Source organism: Salmo salar, chromosome 13 (assembly GCF_965601325.2).
Source record: "Salmo salar chromosome 13, fSalSal1, whole genome shotgun sequence".
Taxonomy (NCBI): domain Eukaryota; kingdom Metazoa; phylum Chordata; class Actinopteri; order Salmoniformes; family Salmonidae; genus Salmo; species Salmo salar.
Genome location: NC_138303.1, coordinates 83750649 through 83764487, shown reverse-complemented (window position 1 = coordinate 83764487; position 13839 = coordinate 83750649). Strand labels below are relative to the sequence as shown.

At 42.4% G+C, this 13839-nt stretch overlaps 1 protein-coding gene across 1 annotated transcript; it reads left to right on the top strand.

Moving 5' to 3' along the window:
• The first annotated feature begins 1959 nt into the window (after positions 1–1959).
• Positions 1960–2965, top strand: LOC100136488 (olfactory receptor 8G17). Its single transcript, XM_014138065.3, has one exon. It carries the CDS (start codon positions 1976–1978, stop codon positions 2963–2965), a length of 990 nt encoding a protein of 329 aa, XP_013993540.2. The 5' UTR covers positions 1960–1975.
• Positions 2966–13839: the final 10874 nt, after the last annotated feature.

Genomic DNA, 13839 nt, shown 5'->3' with positions numbered 1-13839 from the left:
GTGTAAACGCCTTTATTATGGGTCCATTAGTTTACAATGACTCTGGGTGTTGTTCAATCAATCATAAGCAGCTAGTTTAAGAGAAGAAGAAAAATTTTCTAGCACTGTATGAATTCATGGGGGTAAGGACCTGACCATTACCATGGCACCTTTGTTGATGCCTCATAGCAACATTATCTGAGGTGCTGACAGTGGCTCCCCTGAGAGAAAAAGAGAGGTTGAGTCCTATAAAATGATAGAAGGTAGCAGAAACTGCTTAGTCATAGACTCATAAAGGTAGGTGAGATATCGACACCAGGTTCATCTACAGATTGAGAACTGAAGGATCAGGGAAAAAGCAAGGTGCCGATTAACAGGTTTTCAAAGTATTTTCAGATTTTCCTATTTTGAATGTTTTATTTGTTATCATGGTGCTATGTTGTTTCATTATCCTACGTTTAATACAATTATGATAAGCCACTCTGGATACAAGTTTATTTATGCTAAATGTAAAGTCAAATGTATGTCTTTACTTGTAATTTTAGATGAGTTTGAGGAATTAATAATGTAGGAAGAGTATGTGTATAACTCTAAAGCTCTGTTAGAGGATGGTTTTACAGTTATAAACAAGCTGATCTGAGGACTCTGAAAAAATCCTCATATATGTCCTTGAAGTTACAATTATGGCTGATATCGTGATAATTGATATGCAGTGAACTTCCACTCCCCATACCTTCAGCCTGGGTGCCAGTCTGTTTCTTCTTCAGCCATTATATAAAAAGTAAAGGTAATGTTGGCTGGGATTCAATGCAAGGAGCGTTACAGAGAAGCTGACTAGACAGCCGACAATGCACCTTAAAGGAATTTTCCCCAACATTCACAGAGCTTGGATTCACGGTAAATGCTCAAGCGTAAATTACCTTTATAGTAAATGACCTGGTACCCTTCGGATAGTGTCTTGAACGCACAAACAAAATGCCGGTATTTGGATATAACTATGGATTATTTGGAACCAAACCAACATTTGTTGTTGAAGTAGAAGTCCTGGGAGTGCATTCTGACGAAGAACAGCAAAGGTAATCCAATTTTTCTTATAGTAAATCTGAGTTTGGTGAGGGCCAAACTTGGTGGGTGTCAAAATAGCTAGCCTGTGATGGCCAGGCTATCTACTCAGAATATTGCAAAATGTGCTTTCACCGAAAAGCTATTTTAAAATCAGACACCGCGATTGCATAAAGGAGTTCTGTATCTATAATTCTTAAAATAATTGTTATGTTTTTTGTGAACGTTTATCATGAGTAATTTAGTAAATTCACCGGAAGTGTTCGGTGGGAATGCTAGTCACATGCTAGTCACATGCTAATGTAAAAAGCTGGTTTTTGATATAAATATGAACTTGATTGAACAAAACATGCATGTATTGTATAACATAATGTCCTAGGAGTGTCATCTGATGAAGATCATCAAAGGTTAGTGCTGAATTTAGCTGTGGTTTTGGTTTGTGTGACATTATATGTTAGCTTGAAAAATGGGTGTCTGATTATTTCTGGCTGGGTACTCTGCTGACATAATCTAATGTTTTGCTTTCGTTGTAAAGCCTTTTTGAAATCGGACAGTGTGGTTAGATTAACGAGAGTCTTGTCTTTAAAATGGTGTAAAATAGTCATATGTTTGAGAAATTGAAGTAATAGCATTTCTAAGGTATTTCAATATCGCGCCACGGGATTCCACTGGCTGTTGACTAGGGTGGGATGCAAACGTCCCACCTAGCCCAGAGAGGTTAATGCAGATACAGCAGACTCCTTAGGCTACAATCCCATTTGGTTTGTCATTTGAGGAGTCCTTTTCAATAGGAAATCGACATAAGTCTTTGATTTTATGATCATGGCTTTAATTCTAGCAATTGGTTGTACAATGAACTTCTATTAGATCATATTTTCAGACAACACTGTCTATCCATTTACCTTTACCTTTGTCTGGGCCTCGGTGTGACACAATGTGTTTCACATCTTTTCTCTCTTTCCTCTCCTCCTCTCTCAGACATTCGATGGTTAACCTGACCTACAACAGCTACATGCTCCATCTGGAGGGGTTAAAGGTAACGGAGGAGACCATGTACCCTGTCTTTATCATCCTCTTCTTCTCCTATGTCATCATCATGTTTACCAATGTGGGAATAGTGGTTCTCATCTCCATGGAGAAGAGCCTGCACCAGCCCATGTACATCCTCTTCTGTAACCTGCCCTTCAACGACATCATCGGCAACTCCATCACGTTCCCCCGTCTGCTGGCAGACATCCTCGTCCCTGCCTCTGAGCGCTACATTACCTACTCAGAGTGTGTGGTCCAGGCCTTCTGCACACAAATGTTTGGGACGACCTCTCATACAATACTGATGATCATGGCCTTTGATAGGTATGTGGCCATCTGCAACCCCCTGCGATATTCCATCATCATGACCAACAAAATGATTATCAGGTTGTCGGTGTCTGCCTGGGGGGTGGCCATAGTCTTAGTGGGGATCCTGCTGGGCCTCACCATCCGCCTGTCACGCTGCAGGTCGACCATATTAAACCCTTTCTGCGATAACGCCTCGTTATTCAAGCTCTCCTGCGAGAGCGTGTTCATCAACAACATGTATGGCCTCACCTTCACCATTGTCCTCTTCATCTCCTCAATTGGCAGCATCGCACTGACCTACATGAAGATCGCAGCCGAGTGCTTTATCAGTAAGAACAAGGCTATGAACAGTAAGGCCCTGAAGACCTGCAGCACACATTTGACTGTGTACTTGATCATGCTGATCAGTGGTTCCATCATCATCATCCTGCACCGTTTTCCTCATTACTCAGACTACAGGAAGGTGGCAGCCCTGCTCTTCCACATCATCCCCGGGAGCCTGAACCCCATCATCTACGGCCTTCAGTCCAAAGAGATACGCAAAGTAGTAGTCAATATGTCCTGCTCCAGGAAAATTTCACCTTGATTGCAATTAGAACTGACCCCAATTCGTCGACTGGTCGATTGTTTGGTCGATAGGCTGTTGGTCAAACAAGATTTTTTTTTGTCTATCAGTAGCAAATATATATATATATATATATATATAGGATTATGGCACATAAGACACCTGTCTTATTTGCGCCCATCTCATTGAACTAATCCATTGTGGAGTCCGAGGGGATGGCACAGTCCAAGAAGAAGGGGAGTGTGGCTTAAAGGTTCTGCATCGTCAATCAGCATTTACAGCGAAGCGGCCTCCGCGGAAGTCAGAACAAACTTACTTTTTCCACTTTGCGGAGCAGAGCTGTTGTAAAGGAAGTTGTCGAGGAAGTGAGTTTGTGTTTATACAAGACCGCTCACCCTCACCTACTGTCAACCAATCATATCAATGCGGAGCTATATGGAGTCCTCCACATTGTTACAAAATTTGAGAGGCACAAGGTGATGCGGTATGGAGCTTAATTTGGCCTCTGCATGCCTCCGGAGGCTCTGCAATTGTGTCACACCCTCCATACCAAGCCTCTGACCACATTTTCCAATCAAGCATAAATTGTGTTTTAGATGCACAATGCATGTCTCTCTCCAGAATGCGCTCTCGCCAGCCAATTTGTGCACATTCAATGTTTCATAACTTCATTGTGTGCATTGCTTACGTTTGATTGTTAGTGTCTATCAATTCCCCATTACATATATCACCAGTAGTACATTTACCATTAATTCCTATAATTTTATTGTTTGGTTATGGTTCTCATTGTTGGAGTGGACACGTTGTTAGCAAAATGCAAAACCTATGCTACACTTGTGAGAAACAAGTTTAGGTTAATTTCATTCAATTTATGAGTTTTGTCAATTTAGTCATTTTCTTTTCTTTGGACAATCATTCCTCAATATATTCGATTTTTTTTCCAGCTCTCCCCTTTTCAATAACCACTCAGGGTGAAGGGAAAAATGTCATGGTCTTGGAAATGTTATTTAGATTGACAGAATTTTGATTAACCACATGACAATGATTTTGAGATAGGAAGACATTATTAGAAATGAAATGAATCTGTTCCATGAAAATGTGCATATGAAAACCATAACAGGCACACAGATTGGTAGAAATGGTGAGATGAATTGGCATTCCACATTGGCATTCCACAAAGGTTGAAGAGTCTTTGTGTAGTCTGTTACCAGCAACTTCAAGAGAGTAACGACAGAATCTGCAACAGTCATCAGGAGCGGGAGAATGGTCAGGTCACGTTTTTTCTGGTTATCTTCGTCTCTGGCTCCCTCTTGAGTCATTTATATCTTATTTCATCAAACAGAGCACTTAAACATCAAACAGAGCGCATGTGCATAATGTTTCTGCAACCGTACCTTACAGCAAAAAATAGCTTCTGGATATCAGGACAGCGATCACTCACCTCGGATTAGACAAAGATTTTTTCTTCAACAAGCAAGATGCACAGGACATTCGCCAAACACCCGACAGGACCAACATCCCCGTTATTTATAAGAGGAAGAAACGCAGGTACAGGGAACACAGAGCGGGATGCCTCGTGAGGACCTGCAGAAGGCGAGTGGGAAAGCTGCCATTACCGTCAATATTACTCGCCAACGTGCAATCATTGGACAATAAATTACACGAGGTACGATCACGAATATCCTACCAATGGGACATCAAAAACTGTAACATCCTATGTTTTACGGAATCGTGGCTGAATTACGACATGGATATTCAGCTAGCGGGAAATACGCTGCACCGGCAAGATAGAACAGCAAACTTTGGTAAGACGAGGTGGGGCGGTCTGTGAATATTTGTAAACAACAGCTGGTGCACAAAATCTGAGGAAGTCTCGAGATTTCGCTCGCCTGAAGTGTGATAAATTGCAGGCCTCACTACTTGCCTAGAGAGTTTTTAGCTATACATTTCATGGCTGTTTATTTACCACCACAGACAGATGCTGACACTTGACGGCACTCAGTCAGCTGTATAAGGAAATAAGCAAACAGGAAACCACTCACCCAGGGGTGAGTGGCCGGAAACTTTAATGCAGGGAAACTTAAATCAGTTCTACCAAATTTCTATCAACATGTTAAATGTGCAACCAGAGGGCAAACTTTTCTAGATCACCTGTACTCCACACACAGAGACGCGTACAAAGCTCTCCCTCGCCCTCCATTTGGTAAATCCGACCACAACTCTATCCTCCTGATTCCTGCTTACAAGCAATAATTAAAGCAGGAAGCAGCAGTGACTCGGTCTATAAATAAGTGGTCAGATGAAGCAGATGCTAAACTACAGGACTGTTTTGCTATCACAGACTGGAACATGTTCCGGGATTCTTCCGATGGCATTGAGGAGTACACCACATGAGTCACTGGCTTTATCAATAAGTGTATTGAGGACGTTGTCCCCACAGTGACTGTACGTACATACCCCAACCAGAAGCCATGGATTACAGGCAACATTCGCACTGAGCTAAAGGGCAGAGCTGCCGCTTTCGAAGTGTAGGACTCTAACCCGGAAGCTTACAAGAAATCCTGCTATGCCCTGTGACAAACCATCAAACAGGCAAAGAGTCAATACAGGGCTAAGATTGAATCATAATACACTGGCGCTCGTCTTATGTGGCAGGGCTTGCAAACTATTACAGACTACAAAGGGAAGCACAGCCGCGAGCTGCCCAGTGACACGAGCCTAGCAGACGAGCTAAATCACTTCTATGCTCGCTTCGAGGCAAACAACACTGAGGCATGCGTGAGAGCATCAGCTGTTCCAGGTGACTGTGTGATCACGCTCTCCGTAGCCGACATGAGTAAGACCTTTAAACAGGTCAACATACACAAGACTGCGGGGCCAGACAGATTACCAGGACGTGTGCTCCGGGCATGTGCTGACCAACTGGCAGGTGTCTTCACTGACATTTTCAACATGTCCCTGATTGAGTCTGTAATACCAACTTGCTTCAAGCAGACCACCATTGTCCCTCTGCCCAAGAACACAAAGGCAACCTGCCTAAATGACTACTGACCCGTAGCACTCACATCCGTAGCCATGAAGTGCTTTGAAAGGTTGGTAATGGCTCACATCAACAACATTATCCCAGAAACCCTAGACCCACTCCAAATTGCATATCGCCCAAACAGATCCACAGATGATGCAATCTCTATTGCACTCCACACTGCCCTTTCCCACCTGGACAAAAGGAACACTTATCTGAGAATGCTATTTATTGACTAGAGCTCAGCATTCAACACCATTGTACCCTCAAAGCTCATCACTAAGCTAAGGATCCTCGGACTAAACACCTCCCTCTGAAACTGGATCTTGGACTTCCTGACGGGCCGCCCCCGGGTGGTGAGGGTAGGTAGCAACACATCTGCCATGCTGATCCTTAACACTGGAGCCCATAGGGGTGCATGCTCAGTCCCCTCCTGTACTCCCTGTTCACCCACGACTGCCTGGCACGCACGACTCCAACACCATCATTAAGTTTGCAGACGACACAACAGTGGTAGGCCTGATCACCGACAATGACGAGACAGCCTATAGGGAGGAGGTCAGAGACCTGGCCGGGTGGTGCCAGAATAACAACCTATCCCTCTCAACGTAACCAAGACTAAGGAGATGATTGTGGACTACAGGAAAAGCAGGACCGAGTACTCCCCCATTCTCATTGACGGGGCTGTAGTGGAGTAGGTTGAGAGCTTTCCACATCACCAACAAACTAGAATGGTCAAAACACACCAAGACAGTTGTGAAGAGGGCACAACAAAGCCTATCCCCCCTCAGAACACTAAAACGATTTGTCATGGGTCCTGAGATCCAAAAAAGGTTCTACAGCTGCAACATCGAGAGCATCCTGACTGGTTGCATCACTGCCTGGTATGGCAATTGCTCGGCCTCCGACCACAAGGCACTACAGAGGGTAGTGCGTACAGCCCAGTACATTACTGGGGCTAAGCTGCCTGCCTTCCAGGACCTCTACACCAGGCGATGTCAGAGGAAGGCCCTAAAAATGTTCAAAGACCCCAGCCACCCCAGTCATAGACTGTTCTCTCTACTATCGCATGGCAAGCGGTACCAGAGTGCCAAGTCTAGGACAAAAAGGCTTCTCAACAGTTTTTACCCCCAAGCCATAAGACTCCTGAACAGGTAATGAAATGGCTACCCTGACTATTTGCATTGTGCGCCCCCCCAACCCCTCTTTTTACGCTGCTGCTACTCTCTGTTTATCATATATGCACAGTCACATTAACTATACATTCATGTACATACTAGCTCAATTGGCTCGACCAACCAGTGCTCCCGCACATTGGCTAACCGGGCTATCTGCAAGACATACAAATAACTGATATTTCCACTAGATGGAGGGAATGTTGGAACTTAACAAACAAAATTACAGTTAACGAAAATGTGTGCTTTATCCAGTATAAACTTATATGTAGAATGTATTATACAAGAGATAACATTCACAAATTCTACAGCAGAATGGCACAGTCATGTCTTAAGTGTAAACGTAACAATGACTCAATAATTCATGCCTTCTGGGAGTGCTATAAAGTCAAAAAGTTATGGGCAGAGTTAGAAAGCTGTCTGTCAGAAGTCTTACAATGTAAGTTTACTTTTAATCTGTCTATCTGCATATTATTTCAAGACATGACATATGGGGATGCGGTGAGATACCCAATGGGTTGGACAATATTATTTTCGTCACTTACTGTATATTGAATAAGTTATTACTTAAATACTGGAAGTCAAATGATGCTCCAATGTTAAGAGAATGATAGAATCAAATGCTTTATTATTTACATATTGAAAAAATCCTGCTACAGACAAACAACATAAGACAATTTGAAGTTATATGGGGCCTAGTCTTACAAGCATTAGAAACAACATTGGGTGTGGACACGGTGAGAACGTGTGGGTCTGAGCAAGCGTGTTGTCATTAATGTTTGTGGAAGTGTATGCATGTAGATGTTAATTGTTTTTGTATATGTATGTTTTAGTTTATTGTTAAATAAAATATTATGTATAAAAAGGAATATATTGGAATTGATTTAAAGGGACAATCAGCAGTTGCTACATTTATTTTTGGCATTCATGTAAACCCACAAACAATCGAATGGATTGTGAACTACATGTCTAATAAACCACAGTTCATAATACTGAACCAGGCAGTATCAGATACGATATGTACAAACACTAGGGTGCTGCAGGGGACAGTCCTGTCACCTTTCCTGTTTACCCTTTACACAAATTACTTCACACACAACAATAAACTGAGACACTTCCAGAAATTCTCTAATGAGTCTGTAAGCTGTGTCCTTTGTGAAATGGTGAGAGGTCAATTCCTTGGACCTAAATGTACGGAAGACCAAGGAGCTAGTGGTAGATTTTAGGGAAAAGAAATATGTACTTGGGTGTAATAGTGGACAACAAACGTAACTGTAAGGAAAACGATGTGTCTACAACAAGGCCCAATCCAGACTGTACTTTCTAAGAAGCTTAGATCTTATAATGTATGTGACAAAATGCTTTGCATTTTCTATAGCGGTGTTGTGGCGAGTGTAGTTGCCTATGCCATTGTGTGCTGGAAAGGGAATTTAGCTAAGGAGGACTTAAACAAGCTTGACAAAATCAAGAAACAATTGGCTGCAGCCTGGAATCACTGCAGGACATGTTCATAAAAAGGCTGCAAGCAAAAAAACACATGATCACAGACAATGACACACACCCACTCCTCAGCACTCCTTCTTTTTCTTCTGTAATGAATACGCTATTGTCCGGTTGGAATATTATCGACGTTGTATGTTAAAAAGACCCTAAGGATTGATTGTAAACATCGTTTGACATGTTTCTTTGAACGGTAATGGAACTATTTGACTTTTTGTCTCTTGTTTTATGCTCACACGTTATGCCTTTGGATAGTGATCTGTACGCACGAACAAAACGGATGTATTTGGACATAAATATGGAGTATTTCGAACAAAAATAACATTTCTTGTAGGAGTCCTGGTAGTGCATTCCGACCAAGATCAGCAAAGGTAAGGGAAGATTTATAATACTATTTCTGAGTTTAGTTGACTCCAGAACTTTGCTGGTATCTGTATAGCTTGTTTTGATGGTTGAGCTCTGTACTCAGAATATTGACAAATGTGCTTTCGCCGAAAAGCTATTTTAAAATCTGGCACAGGGGTTGCATTAAGGAGTAGTATATCTATAATTCTTTCAATAACTGTTGTAAATTTTATCAACGTTTATGATGAGTATTTTTGTAAATTGATGTGCTCATTCATCGGATGTTTTGGTGGGAATACATTTTCTGAACGCCACGTGCCAATGTAAAATGGGGTTTATGGATATAAATATGAACTTTATCGAACAAAACATACATGTATTTTGTAACATTGAGTCCTGGGAGTGTCATCTGATGAAGATCATCAAAGGTTAGTAATTCATTTTAGCTGACTTTCTGGTTTTTGTGACTCCTCTGTCACGTCCTGACCAGTATAAGGGGTTATTTGTCATTGTAGTTTGGTCAGGGCGTGGCAGGGGTATGTATGTTTGTTTTGTGTTTTTGGGGTTTTGTTCTATGTTTTGTAATTCTATGGTTTTTCTATGTTGTATATTTCTTTGTGTTGGCCTGGTATGGCTCTCAATCAGGAACAGCTGTACATCGTTGTTGCTGATTGGGAGTCATACTTAGGTAGCCCTTTTCACCTGTCGTTTGTGGGAAGTTGTTTTTGCACTGCTGTGTTTAGCCTGCAATACTGTGCGTTCGTGGTCTTGGTTTGTTATCAAGTGTTCAATAAAAGTTAAAATGAGCACTAAACCCGCTGCGCCTTGGTCTACTCCGTACGACAATCGTTACAGCCTCTCCTTGCTTGGAAAATGGCTGTGGTTTTTCTTGTTTAGGTGCTGTCCTAACATAATCTAATGTTTTGCTTTCGCCGTAAAGCCTTTTTGAAATCAGACACTGTGGTTAGATTAAGGAGAATCTTATCTTAAAAATGGTGTATAATACTTGTATGTTTCAGAAATTTTAATTATGAGATTTTTGTTATGAATTTGCCGCCGTGCACTTTCACTGGCTGTCGTCATATCGATCCCGCTAACGGGATTCAAGCAATTAAGGCAATTTGTCCAGGTCCTGAGGCAGCAAAGCATCCCCAAACCATTACACTACCACCACCATGCTTAACAGTCGGCATAAGGTTCTTACTGTGGAATGCAGTGTTTAGTTTTCGCCAGGCATAATGGGACCCATGTCATCCAAAAAGGTATTTTTACTCATCTGTCCATAGAGCATTCTTCCAAGAGTCTTGTTGGTCGTCCAGGTGCTTCCAGGTGCTTTTGGGCAAAATTGAGTCAACTTTTTGGATGAGATGGGTCCCATTATGTCTGGGGAAAAAAACAAATACTACATTCCACATTAAGAACCTTGAAAACCCACAAATGTCGCTAAGTTAAAGTAGTTCTGCATGCAAGAGTGGGCCAAAATTCCTCCACAGTGATGGAAGAGACTGATCCATAACTACAGGAAGCATTTGGTTGCAGTCATTGCAGCTGAAGGTGGCACAACCAGTTATTGAGTGTAATGGGGCAATTACTTTTTCACACAGGGGAATTGGGTGTTGCATAACTTTGTTAAATACATAAAATAAGTATCCATTATATATTTTACTTTTTCACGGTACTGTATGCCAAATATGTAAGTTGAAAACACTATGTTAAAAGCACTGTTGTGGGTGTGTCTTTAATGTTGCCAAAAGACTGTTAGGTTATATTTTCTTAAACTAGTTGTGGTGCATAGCTTATGAATACATTAATGTTAAAAATAACAGGTTTGTGCTGTGCTGACATAGATTGAGCACCATATAATAAGATGTGACTAATGAGAGGGCTACTAGGGTGTAGGCTGAGTAGACTCGTGACACACACACACACACACACACACACACACACACAATGCCTGGTTGTGAAGCCGCTCAAGGACAGGTGTATGTGAGGAACTGGTAGAGTGGAAACTGTAGCATAATAAAAAGACTGTCCTTGGGTTTGCTGACTTTTGGGTGAAAAACACAAAAATAAGCTGGAAGACAACTACGCCTGGCAACAGTGATGCGCCAAGAGGCTGGGACCAGCCTGTGTGCCTGCGATAGGCTGAGCAAGTCTAAACCACGCTCAGCCTCTACTCTGACAGGCCCGCTCTGAGCGGGAACTCTGTCAGAATATTAAAAAATAACTTTGTGCATAAACAATCAGTTCTCTGTTTGCCCTGTGAGGTGTTACAGTGAACCCGTATATATGAAGATTGCATTTACCATTTATTCACTTGACTAATTATATTGAATAAAAAAATCTGAGAATATATTCAGTGACTTAGTGTTAAATTCTGTTCTGATACCAGATTCGATTGACGCAACCTAACAAGACAAAGAGCTGTGAGTGGATCAGTGGCTTACCAATCAGGGCCTTGATTTAATTTATTTTTATTTCACCTTTATTTAACCAGGTAGGCTAGTTGAGAACAAGTTCTCATTTGCAACTGCGACCTGGCCAAGATAAAGCAAAGCAGTTCGACACACAACAACACAGAGTTACACATGGAATAAACAAACATACAATCAATAATACATGTGCAAATGAGGTAGGATAAGGGGGGTAAGGCAATAAATAGGTCATGGTGGTGAAGTAATTACAATATAGCAATTAAATACTGGAATGGTAGATGTGCAAGTAGAGATACTGGGGTGCATAGGAGCAAAATAAATAAATACAGTATGGGGATGATGTAGTTGGATGGGATATTTACAGATGGGCTATGTACAGGTGCAGTGATCTGTGAGCTGCTCTGACAGCTGGTGCTTAAAGCTAGTGAGGGAGATAAGAGTCTCCAGCTTTAGTGATTTTTGCAGTTCGTTCCAGTCATTGGCAGCAGAGAACTGGAAGGAGAGGCAGCCAAAGGAAGAATTGGCTTTGGGGGTGACCAGTGAGGCCTGCTGGAGCGCGTGCTACGGGTGGGTGCTGCTATGGTGACCAGTGAGCTGAAATAAGGCGGGGCTTTACCTAGCAGAGACTTGTAGATGACCTGGAGCCAGTAGGTTTGGCGACGAGTATGAAGCGAGGGCCTGCCAACGAGAGCGTACAGGTCGCAGTGGTGGGTAGTATATAGGGCTTTGGTGACAAAACGGATGGCACTGTGATAGACTGCATCCAATTTGTTGAGTAGAGTGTTGGAGGCTACTTTGTAAATGACATCGTCGAGGATCGGTAGGATGGTCAGTTTTACGAAGGCATGTTTGGCAGCATGAGTGAAGGATGCTTTGTTGCGAAATAGGTTAATTTTGGATTGGAGATATTTAATGAGAGTCTGGAAGGAGAGTTTACAGTCTAACCAGACACCTAGGTATTTGTAGTTGTCCATATATTCTAAGTCAGAACTGTCCAAAGTAGTGATGCTGGACGGGCGGGCAGGTGCGGGCAGCGATCGGTTGAAGAGCATGCATTTAGTTTTACTTGCATTTAAGAGCAGTTGGAGGCCACGGAAGGAGAGTTTTATGGCATTGAAGCTCGTCTGGAGGTTAGTTAACAGTGTCCAAAGAAGGGCCAGAGGTATACAGAATGGTGTCGTCTGCGTAGAGGTGGATCAAAGAATCACCAGCAGCAAGAGCGACATCATTGATGTATACAGAGAAGAGAGTCGGCCCAAGAATTGAACCCTGTGGCACCCCCATAGAGCCTGCCAGAGGTCCAGACAACAGGCCCTCCGATTTGACACACGGAACTCTATCAGAGAAGTAGTTGGTGAACCAGGCGAGGCAGTCATTTGAGAAGCCAAAGCTTTTATCTCAGTAGACCACCACTTCCCTTTTGTCCACCAAGCCGCCATGCCGGTTTAGCCCACTAGGGCACATTCCCCTATCCTTTCCTTGTAACCATATCTACTTGTTATTTCTGCATTTCTGTGATTATTTAGTTAGTTAATAAATAAATGATTTAAGACAATTGATGTAAGGATGACTCATAGTGAAGACTGGGTTCGTGCAGATAACCAACAATTTACGATGTTTGGAATGAGACTAACGTGAGGTAAAGAATAATTCATCATTAATTAGAAGACTAATTGATCAGATATTAAAATATCTGAAAGTTATATTACGAAATGTATAACTTTGTAATCTGAATATTTTCCTTGGTGCCCCGGATTCCTAGTTAATTACATCTACCTGATTAGTTAGTCACGTAATAATAATGACAGAGAATCGATTTGATAAACAAAAAATAAGTCTTCAGTTTAATGATGCCAAAGACACGACAGTGTCAAGGGGAGAGTCCAAGGGAGGATGGCATGGAAGTGTAAGATGCCGCAAAGGAATGTTTACCTCCAGGTTTGCCTTGGTTAAAGGGCTTGGCCTGCGTATTGGCAGTCTACTGTGTCGCCAGGGGTTTTGGTCCCCCAAGGCCAGCTTGTTGCCCCCTCCCTGCTGTGAAGCTGGGGTAGGTTACAGCTTCAAAGCGGTGACTGCGAGGCCGAAACAGTCCTTGGGTGTCACAGGGTCATCTAAGATGTTCACTTTATCTTTGTCTGTTAAGCTGGATAAGCTTTATTAAAGTGCCCTTTCTCCCACCACCGCCAGGCTCATGGTACGACCACAGCCTTGGATGGCACTACAGGAGGTACAGGGATTTAGATCTGTAATCATACAGACCTCATCCCAAGCATCTGGATTCAGGGTATCCAATTCCAGTTGCTTCTTCACCGAATGCAGTAACTCTGCCTGGTAAGCCATCCTTAAAGAGGTAATGTTAAGTGCTTTGACTTATATTCTATTCCAAGATGGCGTAGCAGTTCAGACGTCCTCTACCCT